General features: G+C 47.8%; 2 protein-coding genes across 8 annotated transcripts in view; one reads left to right on the plus strand and one right to left on the minus strand.

Annotated features, from left to right (window-relative positions):
• The window catches only part of LOC118154017 (uncharacterized), a 64,805-nt gene extending 56,320 nt beyond the window's left edge, over positions 1–8,485 (plus strand). The window contains exons 6-8 of the transcript XR_013533111.1: positions 386–4,866; positions 5,937–7,328; positions 7,451–8,485. The gene's annotated coding sequence lies outside the window, so the exon portion shown is untranslated. The remainder of the gene's footprint in view (positions 1–385; positions 4,867–5,936; positions 7,329–7,450) is intronic.
• Positions 1–20,543, minus strand: part of ROR2 (receptor tyrosine kinase like orphan receptor 2) — a 221,327-nt gene that overhangs the window by 6,414 nt on the left and 194,370 nt on the right. For 3 of the 7 annotated variants that reach the window (XM_078367144.1, XM_078367142.1, XM_078367153.1), the window contains 3 exons: positions 8,109–8,236; positions 3,982–4,296; positions 1,822–2,067 (listed from right to left, as the gene is read on the minus strand). In XM_078367144.1, the coding sequence (XP_078223270.1) occupies positions 1,822–2,067; positions 3,982–4,296; positions 8,109–8,236 (689 nt within the window). The remainder of the gene's footprint in view (positions 1–1,821; positions 2,068–3,981; positions 4,297–8,108; positions 8,237–20,543) is intronic. The other 4 variants (XR_013533101.1, XR_013533100.1, XM_078367172.1 and 1 more) reach the window with 2 other exon arrangements.

The following is a 20,543-nucleotide window of genomic DNA, read 5'->3' on the forward strand; positions in this document are numbered from 1 at the left end:
TTGCTTGAACCCGGGAGGCGGAAGCTGCAGTGAGCCGAGATTGCGCCATTGCACTCCAGCCTGGGCAACAGAGCAAGACTCTGTCTCAAAACAAAAATAATAATTGACAGGTCCAAAATCATACTTTTCTTCATGTTTTGATTTACTTTTAATTACAAAAGTAATTCCTACTCACTGCAAAAAAAAAAAAAAGTCACTTTTGTAGGTCCGGGGAAATCACTGCTAAAAGTTTGATATGCATCTTTCCAAAACCTCATACAAGTCAGGTGCCTGTGTGTGCTCACACACAAAAGTCACTCATTTTCTTTTTGCCAGAGACAAAACAATGAACAAAAAAGCACCTCTAACACAGTTCTATCCTACAATCTGCTTTTGTTCCTTACAGGGGACGAGGCCATTCTTCCTTGCAGAAAACTACGGTCTGGAGTGCTCCAGAGTGCCTACAGTGCAATTTGAACTACTGATAATTCCATTCTTAAAATTTTTCTCCCATAATGAACACATTCTTGAAGACTTGTGTCTGACCAGCTGAGCCAGAGGAGCTCAATGCCAAACTTGGAGCTACTGAATTCACACATCAGAAAGGCCATCAGTATCAGTGTTTACTCCCTGCAGTTCGGGGTAGAGACACGCAGGCTTGCACCCCAGGAGGAGGCCTCCAGGTGCACGAGGAGCGCAGCCTTGCTCCACCGGCTGCTCTCTATCAGCAGGTGCCCACTTATTCACCAATCACTGCTTCTAGCTCCCAGCCCAGCCTCAGTTATCCTGCTGCCTGCAACTGGTGAGCCGTGCATGACTAAGAGGTGAGAACTGTCGAAGCTGTGAACCATCAACTACACGTGCTTCCGTATTCATGCCATTACAGACACCCTTGCAAGGAGTAAGGAATGCTTTGCTGCCCAGGCTGTAGGCGAGTGGCAACATCACGGCTCACTGCAGCTGTGAACTACTGAGCTCAAGCAGTCCTCCCGCTTCAACCACCCAAGTAGGTAGGACTGCAGGTGCCACGCCTGGGTAATTTTTGTATTTTTTGTAGAGACGGGTTTTTACCGTGTTGCTCAGGCTGGTTTCAAACTCCTGGGCTCAAGAGACCCACCCGTCTTGGCCTCCCCAAGTACTAGGATTACAGGTGGTGAGCCGCTGCATTGTCCTGTAATGTTAACGGAGAAACAAAATGGAAAGTGACTATCCCAGGACCATCCATCCATGGAAAGCGAGTGATGGAGAGCGTGAGCCAAAGTGCAAATGAGTCACTGCTGGTTAAATTAGGCGTGATCTCCACAATATTCTTCAGACTTTTCTATATTTTAAAATGTCTTATAATATGCAGATGTTACTTTCATTATCACCTACAGCTTGCTTTATTTATCTGTTTGTTTTTGAGACAGGGTCTCACTCTGTTGCCCAGGCTGGAGCACAGTGCTGCAATCTTGGCTCACTGCAACCTCCACTTCCTGGGTTCAGGTGATTCTCCTGCCTCAGCCTCTTGAGTACTGGGATTACAGGCAGGCATGTGCCACCTCACCGAGCTAATTTTTGTATTTTTACTAGAGATGGGGTTTCACCATGTTGGCCAGGCTGGTCTTGAACTCCTGACCTCAAGTGATCTGCCCGCCTTGGCCACCCAAAGTGCTGGGATTATAGGCATGAGCCACTGCGCCTGGCCCAGCAGCTTTATTTAAAATAGTCACTGTGGTGAGATGGGGGTTCTGGTGACCACGATACAGAGGCGCACCCCAACCCAAGTCAGGACAGAACATTCTCATCACAAGGTTCACTCAACAGTCAACACATTTAAAAAAAGAGAGAGAGAATACATACTACACGAGGGTACGTCACACAGTTCCATGCGTACGTTTTTATTCTGCGTAAAGCACCAGGGGCCCTCCATCTGGCCACCGGGGTTCCGGCAGTAGGCGTGCCCCCCTCCAAGCTCGGGGAAGTCTGTGCTGGACAGGCGGTGGCTGTGGGGGTGCTGCAGGGCCCATGGCTGGCACTGATGCCCTGACTTGGTGGTGCTTGCCGTTCCTCTGTAATCCGTGCCTGAGCCGTTATAGCACTGATGGTCTGAATGAGGAAAACATGTTAGAAAAACCTCCAGGGTACAAGAAAACCATTCTGCCTACACATGCCCAAACTAGAATTTCCAAAAGATCCAAGGATTTTACCTAACTTACCAGAAAAGGGCATTAGAAGTAATGGCTTAATGAAGTCAGCTCACAAATTAAATGCAGAGCACATCAGGGATATATATGGGGAAGGAAACCCGTGAGAAGTATTCCACAGCCCCAAAACCATCTCTGCGACCCACAACCTGTACACCACCACCTCGTCAGAAGAGGGTGTCATTTCCAGCCTCAGGATCACTTGCTCTAGGAAGAAAGCCAACTGCGCAGGCAAGAAGGGTGACCTCCCAAGTCTGGCCCCTCCACCTCAGGGCACCTTTTTCACCTCCATGGAGGAGCCCTGGGGTTGGGGTGTGCCTTTGGTGAACACTTCTGTAGTGTGTACCATGTGTGAGTCACTGCACTAAACTTTCCTGGCTAGGCACTGTGGCTCATGCCTGTAATCCCAGCGCTCAGGGAAGGTGAGGCGAGTGGATTGCTTGAGGTCAGGAGTTCGAGACCAGCCTGGCCAACATGGAGAAACCCCGTCTCTACTAAAATACAAAATTAGCCAAGTGTGTGGTGGCACGTGCCTGTAGTCCCACGTACTCGGGAGGCTGAGGCAGGGGAATTGCTTGAACCTGAGAGGTGGAGGTTGCAGTGAGCCAAGATGGTGCCACTCACTGCACTCCAGCCTGGGTGACAGAGTGAAAGTCTGTCTGACAAAAAACAAAACCAACCAAAAAAACACCTTCCTAAATATTGCCCCGTTTGACCTTCATTCCAGCCCCACGGATTTGTACTGGTGTCATCCCCATGGAATATGAGGATATGAGAGCTTAGCAACTTGCCCAGAATCACAGTGAGGGTTTGTGGGCCCTCTGCAGGCAGTGGGCCCAGGGACCAGGCTCTGGCTGTCCTGGTAAGGAGTTCAGCCCATTCCTGGATTAACCAATCATGCTAAATAGAGGCCTGGGGCCATGGCAGGTGGTGGCCCATTCCCTGGGTCTCACCCTTCAGGGAGGCAGCAGCCCTGATGGATGCAGTGATGTGAGCCAATGGTTTTCCTTGGGGACATCAGCAGAGCTCTCTGTCTGTCTGCCACCCTGAATGGCCACAGCCACCCTGCTGGGGCTCACAACTTGGGGTTTACTAAGCCTCCAAAGGGCAGGGGCTGCTCTGCTGCCAGCAAGAAGGGCAATGGGAAGCATGCTCTTTCGTCCCATGCAGACCCCAAACAGGCCACATCCAAGCCTTGGCTCAGATGAGCCCCTCCACCATGCTCATCCCTTAGGTCCCAGGATGCAGGAACCTGTGAAAAGGTGCCTGCAAAGGTGCAGGGTCCTTGCCTAGCAATGCCTGATCATGACAGGTTCTTCTCAGATGCCCACCAGGCCAATCCTGCAGCATCTCCGTGGGCCTCACACTCCTCCAAGCTTACAGATCCAACAGGTATCTGGGGACTGATTCTACAAGTTCAGGAGGATGCGGCAGGAGCTGAGAGTCTGCATTCTCCCCTGGCGCCGGAGTGCATGCTGACCCTGACTCCTCTAAGAGCCATTTCCCACTTCAGAGAAGGGAAATTCCAGGCTCCAGCAGGTGGAGGGACTTGACCTGAGTCCCACAGCTGGACACAGTGCAAGCCCAAATGAGAGCCTGGGGCTGACTGGCTCCAAATCCCCTGCTCCAAGGCCCCACCTACTGCCCTGCTGGAATGGAGGCCTGGGCTGTGGGGCCCTCGGCTGCTAATGGGGTTCTGCGGGGCTGCGGCCAGGACAGATGGAGCTCCCTGAGCTTTACCAGCTGCCCCATACACGTTTCAAGGGCCCCCACTCCCTGCCCCCACTGGTCCCACCCCGGGCCCATGGGCACTCACAGCGGCCCAGCCTCTCTGCCGGGATGCCGATGCGCATGCAGTTGGCAGCATCAGGGCTCTCGGGCATGGGCAGCGCCTCACACTTGGGCAGCTGCAGCCGCATGAGGATGAGCGGGTTGGAGCGGGCGATGGTGTACTCCTGGCGGCACAAGTCGCTCTCCAGCACCTCGCACTCGTCGCGACACAGCTCGCGCGGCTTGGGTGCCCGGGAGCGCGCGTCACACAGAGGGAACACGAAGTGGCAGAAGGATGGGATGGCGAACTGCGAGCACTGGTCTGACAGGTGCGTAGAGGTGCCGATCATGGTGAAGGCCGCTGCAGAGCCCAGAAGACTGGCGTTAGCGGTCGACCCACCTCACGCCCCTGACATTCATCCAGTCCCCACCCCCAGCCTGCATCCCAGATTGCCCACTCAGCCCCCTGATGCCCTGCCCCACCCCCGAATCCCCAGCCCCAAGCCACCACACCACTCTGGAGAGGCTCCCTGCCGGCAGGCCAGCCTGCCCATCACATGCTCTGATTTGCAGCAGACACGGAAGGTCCCTGGCCCAGGGCCTCACTTAGAAATATGAGAAGCAGAACAAGAAAGAAGGAAAACTAGGCTCCCAGCTCACTCCACTAGGTGCTTCTTCCAGGATAGGAAGGTTCAGACTTCAGATGCAAAAGCAGATCCCAAGGACCCGCTGTGTGTGGAGAGCGCAGGCCAAGAGGTCCAGTCATGAGGCCTGAGCTTCCCAATGTCCCAGGTCTGTCTGGGAAGAAGGCTGTCCCAGAGGAGGGAGTCAGCTCAGCTCTGTGAACTGCAGCTACAGGAGGCAGCTGACAAAATGCAGAAAGCCAAGAGGGTGGGAGCAGCACAGCAGGAGGAAGGCCGCGTTACAACCGGTAAGGGGGAGCAGAGTAACATGAAAATTCAGGACCCCCTTTTGTGGGGCGGTTTGTTTTTTAAGGGCAATATGTCAGAGGCTGCACTGTGGCGGCAAGAGGGTGGGTGAGTTCCGGAACAAGGTGGGGGCGTTTGGGGGAGCTCTGCTGCACCTGGAGTGCACGGCTACACCACTGGTAGGGGTGAAGAAGCTGGCCAAGGCAGGACTCCAAGGAATGCATCGGCCTGCCCTGCGCTCACTACTCTACTTTCACCTGTGGAAGGCTGGCTTACAGCAATTGAGCTTGGGGACAGCGGAGGCAGACAGGCGCCTCTGCCCCCACATCCAGCTGAGGCTATGTCCTCCAACAGGGAAGAAAACCCAGAAGCTGGCATTTAGTCCCTGAGCAGCCCTAGCTCCACCCATGAATGCAGTTCAATCCCATCATTATGGATTTGGTGATTATTTGGTAATTATACGAAGGTTGTCAAGATTGCCGGCCTTGACCTCGGGGCAAGGAAAGAGTGTACATGCTATGCCAAGTTTGGCCAGCAGGTGGCACTGCCGCTGCCAGTCATTCCTGGGAACCCACCCAGGACTGGGATGGGCAGCTGTGTGGGAACAGCCTTATGCATGATCACTTTGTGGTATCACTCACGCCTTTCTGGGCCTGTTTCTGTACCTGCAGAGTGATTTGAGACCCCACACTGGGCAATGAGAGTGAACACAGAGCCTATAAAGTGGCCCTCAGTGTGAATGGGCCCAGGGGTCTGGTAATAGGTGGTGTCAGTGGGTGGGAGCAGCCACACCGTCGTGACTGCCATCCTCATCACATCACCTCCCATCCTCCGGGTTCCTGTGGCCAATATTTAAATGGAGGAACACAGAGGGTAAACGGTTACAGTATAGGATGTCTTAGATTTGGAGGAAGAACGGAGGCTTCAACCTAGTTCAATCCCATCATTACGGATTTGGGATTATATGAAGGGCTGTCAAAAACGTAGGCAGGAAAAGATTGTCTAAGAATGCCAAAGCTGTCACTTCTCTTGGGCTAATCCACTGATACGATGATTCTGCTGATCTTTATAGGATTTCTCTTCTTCCTTCTGCTCACCCTGAGAATGTACTGCTTATTTCTGAAAGTGCAATTCCAGGCACCAAAAAGATGCAACACCTGGTCTCTGTCCACACCCTGAATGTCACACCATGCTTTCCAGCAGAATACTGCACCCAACGCACTCATTACTATGCTTATGTCAAAACCACAAGTCTGCTGAAAGCAACTTCAAATTTATTCTTTTCGAAAAGCCACCAACCTAGGAAATTCTCATTCTAAACTCTTCACTAAAAGCTGCTATAAAACCAGGCTGCTTGGATGCGAGTTGATTCCTTAAATAACTCCTGAAGAAATAACTGAGGGAAGCCTTGTACCTGGATCAGTGCTTGCCAATTAGTGGGGTGTCTAATAACTCTGGAGTCTGCGGCTAACATTCTTAAACAAGGTAAGAACAGACTGGAGGATGTCAGAGTGCAGGGTTCCTACTAAGGGCTGTAACTTTTTTATTTTTATCTTTATTTTTTGAGACAGAGCCTCGAACTGTCACCTAGGCTGGAGTGCAGTGGCATGATCTCGGCTCACTGCAACCTCTGCCTCCCGGGTTCAAGAGATTCTCCTGCCTCAGCCTCCCGAGTAGCTGGGATTATAGACGCCTGCCACCACGACCAGCTAATCTTTTGTATTTTTAGTAGAGACAGGGTTTCACCATGTCGGCCAGACTGGTTTTGATTCCTGACCTTATGATTCACCTGACTTGGCCTCCCAAAGTGCTGGGATTACAGGCTGAGTGCCACTGCACCCAGCCACTTTTTTCTTTTATGAAATAAAACCAAAGAGAAAAATCCAAGTGCACCACTTTTATGAAGGGTGAAAGTTATTCCCTGTAACCAGTGTCAGTTGTGTGAAATACCTGTATGTGTAAACTAAGTCATGGTGTAAAGTAAGTAAAGTATACTCCAGATTTTCCACTTCATGCTTCAGTGAAAACATTTGAGAAGCCCTGCTTTAATGGCAAAGAAAGCTTTTATAGTGAGAGGTACCCATATTTTCAAAACCGCCTCCCGCTAGAGCAGAATGACACCTTCAGGTTCCTCTGTGTCTCATGATGGCTCTTTCACTTTGCATGGGACCCTGGCCCTGGCCTCATGGGTCAGGCAGTCTCATGTGACCATGACCTTGGACTCTCTAGTCTGAGAGTGACCTGAACTTGGAAGAACTTGTGACATGAGGTGAGTTTCTGCCTTAGATCTCATTGTTGCCCCTTACCAGGTCAGTGCCCTGCACCCGCTTTGCCCCCACCACACTCTCCTGGGAGCACAGGTATCAGAGATCGCCCACTGATTCTAATCTGCAGCATAGCCTCCCACACCCGCGGAGAGGATCCAGCTAATCCAAGGTGCTGGGGCACCTGCCATCCACACAGGGTATTTCTTGCTCTTGTGGGGTCTGCAGAGAAAACGTGTATGTGATGTTTGTGGGGAGAGTAGGTACAGCAGATGGCGGGCTCTGTAGGACTTTTGTCTAATTAATTTTCTTGCTATCCAAGGCCTCTCCCCGAAGGAGGACTCCAGACCCCATCAATGTGTTTGAGTTGTGTGCTGGGAGCTGGGACAGCCAATCAGAGAAGTCAAGTCCTAAAGAGAGCAAAGATGGGCAGCTCCAGTTCCTAAATGACGTGCACTTTCTCAGACCCTGAATCACGTACCCAAAGACCTGGCTTTGTTCTCTGGAAACGCAGGACTGATGAAGTATGTGTTCACTGCAGCGTCCCTTCCACCAATGACCCAACTCTTTCCCCCACACAGCTGCAATCAGGCCTGGCTGCCTTTGGACCAAAAGTGGCTCAGAGAGGATAGAAGAGTCAGGAAGTGCAGAATGAGAAGTCAAGCAGAGGGAGTGTGGGGGCACTGAGGCTGCCTGTGCCAGTGTGGCAGGCCAGGGGCAGGAGGCCCTGGCACTGCAGTGAGGACAGGGCTTTGGACCCACACAGTTCAGTTGAGTTAAATCCCATACTTGCTAATTTAAACACACAGGCCAGGAACACTTTTAGGGCAGATCATGTTAGCAACTGCAACTACTTCTAAAAAAGATCTCTGGTTTTCTACCACAAATTAGATAGAAGAGGGACTGTCCACGCCATTAACTGATGAAACACAGTGGCTGCATATGCTTATCCCCCTGTAAGAAAGGTCTGCAACTCCTACCTGTGATTCTGTTTTCAATCTCCCCCTGCATCTGCAGCGAGTCCACATAAATGGTCCGGTTGCCAATGAAGCGCGCACAGGCAATTCCCCGGTAAGGCTGGCAGAACCCGTCCTCATGGTAATCATCCCTGGGAAAAACACATCAAGTCTGTTAGAGCTCTGGGAGGTGCCAGATATCGCCAGTGACGTCTTTTATAATCCAGCATCTTGTGAGCCAACAATTTTGTTAATTGGTATTTATCCAAATAAGTAAAAAACGTAAGTCCATACAAAAACCTGTGCATAAATGCTATGGCAGCTGTATTCATAATGCCTAAACTTGGAAGCAACCAAGATGTTTCCTTAGATGAATGAATAAACAAACTGTGGTACATCCAGACACTGGAGTATTATTTAGTGCTTAAAAAAATGAGCTATCAAGCCACGAAAAGAGAGGAAACTTATATGCATATTACTAGGTGAAATGAGCCAATCTGAAAAGGCTACATACTATATGATTCCAACCACATGACATTCTAGAAAAGGCAAAACCATGGAGACAGCAAAACTACAGAGACTGATTACGGAGAAAGATCAGTGGATGCCATGGGTGATGAGGGATGGATTTTAAGAGGTGCACTGGGGTTTCAGGGCAGTAGAACTACTCTGTATGATGCTGTAATGGTCAGCACACGTCACTATACATTGGGCAAAACCCACAGAAGGCAAAACACAAAGAATGAGCCCTAATGTAAACTACTGATTTTAGATAATAATGATGTATCAATACTGGCTCAATGGTAATAAAGGTATCACTCTAATGCAAGATGTTAAAATAAGGGAAATGATGAGGAAGGCAGGAAGACTCTAGATTTTTCTGGAAACCTAAAACTGTTCTAAAAAATGCCTGTTCAATTTTTCTGGAAACCTAAAACTGTTCTAAAAAATGCCTGTTAATTTTTTTTAAAATTCAGCATCTTTAAGGGAGTATAAAAAAAGAAGGGGAGGGCTGATTAAGGGTGAGGATGGCTCGTGAGGTGAAGGGTACACAGGGATGGGTACATGTTTGTGTATATGTGCACACACCCACAACATCAGGCACATGTTTCACCTTACCCTTGAACTATTTTTTTTGTACTTTAGGTTCTGGGGTACGTGTGCAGATCATGCAGGGTTGTTTCATAGGTACTTACATGGCAAGGTGGTTTGCTGCCTCCGCCCCCATCACCTATATCTGGCATTTCTCCCCATGTTATCCCTCCCCAACCTCCCCACCCCCTGCTGTCCCTCCCCTATCCCCCCCGTGAACGGACCCCAGTGTGTGATGTTCCCCTCCCTGTGTCCATATGTTCTCATTGTTCAACACCCGCCTATGAGTGAGAACATGCAGTGTTTGATTTTCTGTTCTTGTGTCAGTTTGCTGAGAATGATTTCCAGATTCATCCATGTCCCTACAAAGGACACGAACTCATCATTTTTTATGGCTGCATAGTATTCCATGGTGTAGATGTGCCTCATTTTCCTTGTCCAGTCTATCCTTGAACTATTTAATACATCATAGACATTAACGACGATGCCCCTGCAAACTTCCCTTATTTGCAAACAAGTCTTTTATGATAATGATGGCAATGCAGAGGTAAATAGCACAAAGCTTTGAAAAAGAGAAAAGCAGTACACAAATGTATTCTCTACTATGTTTAAAGGTGATGGAAGGGACTCTAAGAAGTCCAACCCTCAAATAACTCACAGAATGACATACCTGCATGCCTACTATACACAGAAGTATGACCTGGCCACCGATGCACAGACATCACAGACTGTACGGCACAGGCACAGGTCATCAGAAAGGGGAGAAACATAAGCAGGCTGTTCTCCCTCCTGCTCTCCCAGTCCCCACAGGGACAGCCTGCATGCATAGGAAGGGGACACAATCCTTTCCCAGCTCCCCAGGTTGGAGTTTGTGCTAAATTATTTTCAGCAGAACCTGTTGGTCTGGCTTCAGACAATGAAAGTCATCATGATAAGTATCCTGGAGGATTTTAAAGTGGTGCTCAGGACCCTCCAAAGGTCCAGTGACATCAATCAGCCACAGCAGACACATCTGGGGACTGCCACTGCTGGCAGAAGAAGGAATTGAAGATGCCAGGACAACCCTCACATGAGTAACTCAGGCCTGTAGTTCAGTAGCCTGTTTTCCAGCAAATCTGGAGCCTACCCCATCAGCCTAGAGCAGTTGGCTTTCCACCCTACAACCATTTAGAGTAGACCATCCCCAAATGAAATCCGAATTCTGTTCAATTTAAGGTCAGGCACAGTAGCTCATGCCTGTAATCCCAGGACTTTCGGAGGCCAAGGCTGGTGAATCACTTGAGCCTAGGAGTTCAAGACCAGCCTGGGCAACATGGTGAAACCCATCTTTACAAAAAAAACAATTAGCTGGGCATCGTGGCATGTACCTGTAGTCTCAGCTACTCAGGAGGCTGAAGTGGGAGGATCACTTTAGCTGGGAGGCAGAGGCTGCAGTGAGCTGAGATCAAACTACTAGACTCCAGCCTGGGTGACAGAGGAAGACCCTGAGAAACAAAGAAAGGAAAGAGAGAAAGAGATGAGAGAGAGAGAGAGAGAGAAAGAAAGAAAAAGAATGTGTTCAATTTAACCAAATGGATTTAAAATCCTTATCTGAATTCTTTGCTAAGGTAGAGGCTGAACACTTGCAATAGTGGAGATCTTTTCAAGCTTCTGCAGAAACCCTTTCCTAAAAGAAAAGAACCTGGAACCACTAATCATTTAAAGAAGATTTTTGTGTTAACTCCAGCTCACCAGCCAGTTTCCTTGGGTTAACTGTTCCTTAAAGGTAGTTTAAATAGGCAACACATGGGTTAATGCGGACCTGCCTGTCCCGCTTTCACTCCTTTTGAGCTGGAGTTAACTGCTGACTAGACACTGGCATTAGACAGTATCAACATAAATGGAAGTCACCTCTGCGTGGGTATGTGCTGGACATGTCCCTGTCTGGAGGCGGCTCAGGGTGCTTGTCCACTCTGCCAGAAAACTCATGAAGACATGCCTGATCAAATTAATGTCAGCTATGCCTACGCTATGAGATTCGGCTCTGTCCCTTGGGATGATCCTACAGGTGTGAGTGATTCCTTTTCTTCCTTGCAAGAGCCAAGGAAGAGAACATTACTTCCCCTGTTGCAGGCTTCTCCCTGGCTACTGGTCAGGTGACCACAGGATAGAGAGAGCAAGGGAGTGTAAGGAAGATGGCAAGGGTGTGCTGAGGGGGGCTCCTGCCATCACACTCCGCCCAGAGCTCCCTCACCGAAGCAGGCTTTCAATCTGAACAATGTCCAAAAATCCAGACAGAAGTACTTGGAAAACGCCATCCTTGCTTTTGAACTGTATGAGAAAACAAGTGGGAGTTGCTTTCTATTTTCAAACAATTATATTTTATCTTTATCTGACACATTTTGGGACCTTGGAAGAGCAACAGAGCTGGAGAAAATCTGTTAAGTGGATCCCTGGGAAAGCAAAGAAAGGGCTGAGACAGAATTTGGCAGCTATAAAATTCCTTCAGCAACATAAGTGCAGTAGACATGCTCACCCGCTGGCAGAGCATCCACATTTCAGAAATGCAGTGTGGAAACTCCTGCCCCTCATGCTGCCAGGCACTGCTCCAAGGCCTCATGAGACATAAAGGAAGAAGAAACTTCTACACCAAGAAGTGACTCAAGGAGGAGAGAGGGCGCTAAATAATGACAACCCTGGGGAGAGAGGTAGGAGATGGGGGGGAAACAGACTGTGATGGGAGGTGCTCCTCCGCCAAGGCTGGGAAGATGGAGGAGTCGATCCGCAGCCTTCCCCTAGATGATACATGCTGAGAATAAAATGCATGGGTGTTAATAATGAAGGAGCTTTAAAGGAAACTAAAGTTTTTTGAGGTTGAAAAGGAATCCAAGTCAAAATTCAAATTAGCTACATATCAACATTTTTCCCCAACAACTGTTTTGTTACAAAGTGGTAACCTATTTTCATCATCATTTATCTTACTATGAGAGAGGCCGACTGTCACTGCCGGGCTGCCTGCCTGGGTGAAGCAGAGGAAGCTCAATCTGTGACTCACCAGGAAACAGAGCAAGCCAGCCATTCACAAAGCAAAAACTCCCTAAGCATTAGGTGCTCTGACAGTCATCTAATGTGTGGCTGTATCAAAGCTCAACACTCTTCACTCTGAGTGCAAAACCTAGAGTACAAACCATGGTGTCCTTTATACAATAAAATTACCAGACATGCAAAGAAACAGGAAAATATAACCTATGTTCAAGAGAAGCAAACCTAAAGATAACCCAGATGTTAAAATCAGCAGAGCCCGGTGCATTAGGCCGTTTTCACACTGCTGATAGACACACATGAGACTGGGAAGAAAATAGAGGTTTAATTGAACTTAACAGTTCCACATGGCTGGGGAGGCCTCGGAATCATGGTGGGAGGCGAAAGGCACTTCTTACAAGGCAGCAGCAAGAGGAAAATGAGGAAGAAGCAAAAGCAGAAATCCTGATAAACCCATCTGATCTCGTGAGACTTATTCACTATCATGAGACTAGTACAGGAAAAGACCGACTCAGTTACCTCCCCCTGGGTCCCTCCGGCAACACATGGGAAAAATTCTGTGCAATACAATTCAAGTTGAGATTTCGGTGGCGACACAGCCAAACCGTATCACAGGGCTTTAAAGTAATAAATGTGGGAAACACAGAACCGAAGAAGGTGTCGTGAAGACGTGAGATATTTCAGGAAGGATGGAAACTGTAAAAGAACTAAATGGGAAGCCCAGAACTGAAACATGAGTCTACAATAAAAGAGTCATTGGATGGCACAGCCATGCACCACGTAACGATGGTTTTGGTTAACAACAGACCACAGACACAACGGCGGCCCCCTAAGATTATAATGGAGCTGAAAAATTCCCATCGCCTAGTGATGTCAGAGCTGTCATAACACTGTAATGCAATTACTCAATTTGTTGTTGTTGTTGAGATGGAGTCTCGCTCTGTCACCCAGGCTGGGAGTGCAGTGGTGTGATCTGGGCTCACTGCAACCTCCACCTCCTGGGTTCAAGCAATTCTTCTGCCTTGGCCTCCTGAGTAGCTGAGAATACAGGCAGGTGCCACCACACGTGGCTAATTTTTGTATTTTTAAAAGAGACGGGATTTCATCACATTGGCCAGGCTGGTTTCCTGACCTCAAGTGATCCACCCACCTTGACCTCCCAAAGTGTAGGGATTACAGGTTTGAGCCCCCATGCCCGGCCAACTCAATTTTTAATAAACTCACTGTAGCCCAAATGTCCAGTGTTTACACAGTCTACAGCAGTGTGCGTTCATGCCCTAGGCCTTCACTTGCACTCCCCACTCACTCACTGACTCACCCAGAGCAACTTCCAGTCCTGCAAGCTCCATTTGTGGTAAGTGCCCTGTATAGGTGTACAATTTCTTGATTTTTATACCATATTTTTACTGTACCTTTGCTGTTTAGATACATAACACTACCATTATGTTACAGTTGTCTACAGTATGCAGTATAGTCATATGCTGTACAAGTTCGTTGCCTAGGAGCAACAGGCTGTACCATACAGCCTGGGTGTGCGGTAGGCGACACCACCTGGGTTTGTGTAAGTGCACACTATGATGTCCCTACAATGAGAAAATTGCTAATGCATTTCTCACAACCGATCTCCATTGTTAGATGATGCATGACTGTATTAACAGATTAGATACAGCAGAAGAAAAAACCTACGGACTATAAGACAGATGAATCAGAGATCTCCAAACTGAAGCGAAGAGACAAAAAGATTTACGACGATGATACAAATATCTAACAGCGACATCAGAAATACATGATAAAGGCCAGGGGCTCACACCCACAATCACACTCTTGTGATGTCCTTAACATATTTTTCTTTTTTTTTTTCTGACATACAGAGTCTTGCCCAGGCTGGAGTGCAGTGGCACAATCTTGGCTCACTGCAACCTCTACCTCCCAGGTTCAAGTGATTGTCCTGCCTCAGCCTTCTGAGTAACTGGGATTACAGGAATGCATCATTATGCTCAGCTAATTTTTTATTTTTAGTAGAGATGAGGTTTCACCATGTTGGCCTGGCTGGTCTTGAACTCCTGACCTCAAGTGATCCACCTGCCTTGGCCCCTCAAAGTGCTGGGATTACAGGTGTGAGCCACCATGCCCAGCGGAAATTTGTTAACGGAATGATTTCCTTGAGAAATAGATGCTGTATATTTATGACTCTGCTTCCAAAATGAAATACTCTAAATATCTGACTATACTGTTAACATATTAGCTGTGACAAAACGTCCACTTGTTTCACCTGAACACGCCCAACACCAACGTTTGACGTTATAAAAATCCTAGTCAGCAAAACCTTGGAAATACTGGCTTTTGCCACGGCCACCTCTAAAGCCAGGATCACATAAGGTGGCCAGAGGCAGAGAAGACAACGGCCCTAAGGGTTCCAGTTCCTGGGAAGTAAATACTATTCTCTCCTACCCTGTTCAGATGGCTGGTCCCTCCCAGGTAAGGCAAACACGTTGCCCCTTGGAAGGTTGCTGTTTCCTTGGAAAACCCTTAAGTCAGTCGGTAAAAGGCTCTCACTGTGCATAATACAGCATAAGAGCTAGCCCCAGGAATCCATGGGCTCAGGTGGAAAAAAAATGACTTAAAAGGACATTACATGTGCGAGTGCACATCAAAGTGTGCACATTTTCATTATTGCTGAAATACAAATATCCTGTGTTGCCATATGGTCTAATTTATTATTTATATTTTTTTGAGATGGAGTTTCACTCGTTGCCCAGTTTAGAGTGCAATGGTGCACTCCTGGCTCACTGCAACTTCCACCTCCTGGGTTCAAGCAATTCTCCTGCCTCAGTCTCCCAAGCAGCAGAGATTATAGGTGCCTGACACCACACTCAGTTAATTTTTGTATTTTTGGTAGAGACGGGATTTCACCATGTTGGCCAGGCTGGTCTTGAACTCCCGACCTCAGGTGATCCGCCTGCCTTGGCCTCCCAAAGTGCTAGGATTACAGGCATGAGCCACCTTGCCTGGCCTAGAGCCTGCATTTAGATGTGTGTATATATTCCCTAATTACCTTACTGATGATTATCTATTTAGTCACCTAATGCTTGTATCACATAACCTTAAAATGAATTCAGTTTCTAGCTTTTATTCTGGTTCTATACTATGGGATTTAAGGAAAGCTATATTTTCTAGAAAACAGACCCACCTTCCCTCCCTCCCTCCCTCCCTCCCTCCCTCCCTCCCTGTCTCTTCCTTCCTGGAAAGTTATATTTTCTAGAAAATAGAACTTCCTTCCTTCTACCCAGAGCCATTGTCTTCTCTGCCTCTGGCTGCCTTATGTCATCCTGGCCTTAGAGGTGGCCATGGCAAAGGCCGCTATTTCCGAAGTTCTGCTGACTCAAGATTTTTATGACATCAAATACTGGTGTTGGGCGTGTTCAGGTTAATCAAATAGAAGTTTTTGCCACATCTTCCTTACCATCCATCCTCACTGAAGGAAGAATCAATCCTTCCTTCCTTCCTTCCTTCCTTCCTTCCTTCCTTCCTTCCTTCCTTCCTTCCTTCCTTCTTCCTCTCTCCCTCCCTTTCTCCCTCCCTCCATCCCTTCCTCCCTCTCTTCCTTTATTTTTTTTCATGGAGTCTCACTGTCGCCCAGGTTCGAGTGCAATGGTGTGATCTCAGCTCACTGAAACTTCCATCTCCCAAGTTCAAGCAATTCTCCTGCATCAGCCTTCCTAGTAGCTGGGATTACAGGCACATGGCACCACACCCGGCTAATTTTTGTATTTTCAGTAGAGAGAGGGTTTCACCAAGTTGGCCAGGCTGGTCTCCATCTTTTGACCTCAAGTGATCTGCCTGCCTTGGCTTCCTGAAGTGCCGGGATTACAGGAGTGAACCACCGTGGCTGGCCTGGCTTGGTTTCTGCTGAAGTCATTTTTAATTATTGGCTTCTTATTTGGCGCCTTACTGTTTTCCTGTAATTAGGATAAACTCTGAACTAGACATGAAAATTCCCACAAAATAGCAATGGAGGGAGTTTAGGCTGGCAGCTGGCTGAATTCATGTAGACGCACTCAGTGAGAGGTGCCTTCAAATCATCCGCTTGGAGAGGCTCATTATGTGGGTGAACATGTGGGGCTGGAACTGGGGAGAGAAGTCAGACTTGGAAATAAGGAGTCCCAGGTCACAAGCATCTGGATGGAGAATGGGTGAAGTCTTGGAATTAACTGATGCTTGTTACCATAAGAAAGTAAGAGGGCCATGGCCCCAGGAAGATGATTTCCCAGAGGCCAATAATTAACATACGTAACTTTTAATTATGCAAAAGAACACCACACTTTCCTTGAGCTGTGTCTGTGTGTGTGTGTGTGTGTGTGTGTGTGTGTGTGAAGCACAATATACATGCACATACCTGTGGGACATGGGGTGGGTCCAGGACAGCAATGCAGGCCAGCCAAGGGCTCTGGTGCTCTGGCTTCAAAAAGGGGGCACCCCCTACCCTACCACCTCCTTCCCCCTAGAACCAGGACCTGTGTATAAGCCTAAAACTCATCAAAATGTGTCACTTTTCAGTGGAGCAGGAAAAACAAAACCCACGTATGAATATCAGACAGGCAGCCTAGCATTAATTCCCAAGCATACCAACACCTCTGCTGAGTCAGCTTGGATAGAACCCCGGCCTTGGAAGTCCATCTGTGGAGACACCGCCATTTTTTCCAGCTTTGTTCTCCACATACACGCCCTCCTCTTAACAAGGACAGAAGGGAAAACAATGTCTTATGGTAGAAAATTCCTTAACCTTCGAGGATATCCACAGCCACCTCCCTCAACTTGCACAAACTTTAGTCCCACACACCCACTTATGTGGATGGGCCAGATCAGCACCCAAGCAAGAGCCATGAGTGGAAGGTCTGAGTTAGCAAGCATCAGAGTTCATGGCTAAGACTCAATGGCAGCACGTCCTGCTGTCATGCTGCATGCAGGGCTAAGCCAAGGAGACACTACTGTTCGCTGTTCAACTCTCCACTTACACAGACAGGGCACACCTCTTGACCAACAATGAAAGAACGTGAACTGTTGTGCATTTTCAGCGGACGTGGCCCAAAGGAGGTGTCACTGATAGGATAAACTGGTCATTCGAGTAAAAGAATCAGAGACCCTGTGGATTCTTATTTTAAGCTCACTGATTCTCTCTTTCTGCCTTCGTTTGGTTACGGTCCAGAGATACCACAAGCACATCATTATGGAGGTGCAGGGGAAGACTCAGGCTACTGAAACACAGTCAGTCAATGGGGAAAAGAAATTCATGGCCGCAGAAAGATGATGGCCAGTGGGCTGTTACCACACACTATAAGGTCAGAGAATGTCCTCGGCTGGGCGCAGTGGCTCATGACTGTAATCCCAGCACTTTGGGAGGCCAAAGTGGGCAGATCATGAGGTCAGCAGTTCGAGACCACCCTGGCCAATATGGCGAAACCCTGTCCCTATTGCTGGGTGTAGTGGCAGGTGCCTGTAATACAAGCTACTTGGGAGGCTGAGGCAGGGGAGTCGCTTGAACCCAGGAAGCGGAGGTTGTAGTGAGCCAAGATCGTGCCACTAAACTCCAGCCTGGCTACAGAGTGAGACTCAGTCTCAAAAAAAATGTCCTGATGTGGAAAAGCTCTCTGCCAGAAAGCACAGTGGTGGTCGCCAGAGCCTAGGACTGCAGAAGAGGGGAAGTGTTGGTCAAAGGATACAAAACTTCAGTTAGATAGAGGACTAGGAGCGCTGCGGAGACCCGTAGAGGAGCTCGCTCCCCAGCTGCTGCCGCCACTGGCCCGTGCCGTCACCCCACTTCTCCGCGCCTCAGGAGGCACCCAGCCAGCCCCTGGTGCCACGCCACCACGCGGACCTGCCCTCAGGACACTTCCCGCTACCCATGACATCCCCGGAGCCGGGCCTAGGGCGGGCGGCAGCGGCGGCTTGGCGCGATCAGGCTGGGCTCTGTGGTATCCCCATGGCTGCGGCCGGCTGGCGGGACGGCTCCGGCCAAGAGAAGTACCGGCTCGTTGTGGTCGGCGGTGGCAAGTTGGCGCTCACCATCCGGTTCATCCAGTCCTATTTTGTAACAGATTATGATCCAACCACTGAAGATTCTTACACAAATCAGTGTGTGATAGATGACAGAGCAGCGCGGCTAGATATTTTGGATACACTTTGGGAGGCCGAGGCGGGTGGATCAGGAGGTCAAGAGATCAAGACCATCCTGGTCAACATGGTGAAACCCCATCTCTACTAAAAATATAAAGAATTAGCTGGGTATAGTGGCGCGTGCCTGTAGTCCCAGCTACTCAGGAGGCTGAGGCAGGAGAATTGCCTGAACCCAGGAGGCGGAGGTTGCGGTGAGCCGAGATCGCGCCATTGCACTCCAGCCTGGGTAACAAGAGCGAAACTCCGTCTCAAAAAAAAAAAAAAGAGAAAAGAAAAATCTCAATACATTATTGAGAGTAAAAATATAAACAGCCCATATTCACTAATAACAGTGCAATGAAAATCAGAAAACAGTAGCAAACAACAAAAGCCTACATGCATGGTGGAAGCTGGGAGATGGTATCAGAGGAAACTTTATACCTTTAAATGCACTTACTTGAAAAATTTAAAATGACTAGTAAAAATTACTTTTCCAGGAGGCTGGAATGATATAAAAGATCACTTGAATCACTACATACACCAGAATAGCCACACTTAAAAAGGCTGACCACACCAATGTTGGGAAATACATGGAGTGATCTCAAGTCTCCTACACTGTGAGTGGAGGTAAAAAGAGTTTAGGAAAAAGCCCAGGAATGCCTTATAAAATTAAGCACACACATGCCCTATAATCCAGCAATTCTACACCTAGGTAACACTAACAGAAATGAAAATACATGTCCACAAAACAACTTGCATAGAATATTCCGATACAAGGAACTTTATTCATACTAGTCAAGCCTGGAATCTGCTTAGGTGTCCAACAACAGGAGAATGGATAAACCAGCTAGTATGTTCATACAGTGAAATATCATTCAGCAATAAACAGCAGCAACCTATGATATGTGTACAACACAGATGAATCTCAAAAGCATTGTGCTAAAAGGACACCAGGCTTAAGTGGCTATATGCTGAAGGGTGTCATTTCTGTGGTGTTTAATAACAGGAAAAACTAGTCCATTATTTAACAAATCAGAACAATGGGTGCCCGAGGTAGAAGGGAGGTGACCAGGAAGTTGAACAGCTGAAGCTGCAGATGTGACGGATGTTCTGTACCTGAATAGGGTGTTTGGACTGCAGAGATTTATGCATTTGTTGGGCCTTATTAGTGCTATACTTAAGACGTGTGCATTTCATTGGTATGCAAATTTTAACTGAAGAACCAGCAGCAGCAAGAATCACACCCAGATACTGAACTCTCATTAATAATATACATGTTGAAGCATTTCAGGGTAAATGCACAAGTATCTGCAACTCAGTGAAATGAACAAAACATAAGATGGACTGATGAACAGCTGGAGGGTAAATGGAACGATAAGTGATAAAGCTAGCACAGTAAAATGTAAATGCTAGCATCTGGCTAGTGAGTATATAAGTGCCCATTATAAAATTCCTTCAACTGCTCTGTATAAGTTTGAAATTTTTCATTATAATATGTTAAGAAAAAGAAAACACCTTGAAACACAAAGGAAAGTATTCCTTGATAAGAAAATTCAATTTAGATATTAATTCTCACCAAACTGACCTAAAAATTCATTGTAATTCCAATCAAAATACCATCAGAACTTTTCAAGGAAATTAGGACATTCTTTAACAAGACACAACATGAAAAACAAATTATTCATTTGTAAAAGTTTAATTTCTATATGACCAAGAAATAAGACCTAAGGAATTAAAATTCATTAAGAAACAATGTAAAGGGAAAATGAACAAATATGAACTGCCACTTGACAAAGAGATGTGAGTGTCAAGCCACATGTGTCCACACGCTCAGCCTCACTAGTAACCATGGAAATGGAGAACACCAAGCCACGTGTATCCACATGCTCAGCCTCACTAGTAACCACGGAAATGGAGAACACCAAGCCACGTGTGTCCACACGCTCAGCCTCACTAGTAACCAGGGAAATGGAGAACACCAAGCCACGTGTGTCCACACGCTCAGCCTCACTGGTAACCAGAGAAATGGAGAACAAAGCAGGTCATTTATTCCTTTGTCTTCCTTCAGGGTGGCGGAAGTTAACAAGTTTGGAAGTCATCATATGGAAGATAAGGAGAAATGGGTCCTTAGAGGTTGTGTTGGGAAAGTAACCTACGAGTGACCACTTGACAGTATCAGTTACAAAAAGGGGA

The sequence above is a fragment of the Callithrix jacchus genome, chromosome 1 (assembly GCF_049354715.1).
Source record: "Callithrix jacchus isolate 240 chromosome 1, calJac240_pri, whole genome shotgun sequence".
Classification (NCBI taxonomy): Eukaryota; Metazoa; Chordata; class Mammalia; order Primates; family Cebidae; genus Callithrix; species Callithrix jacchus.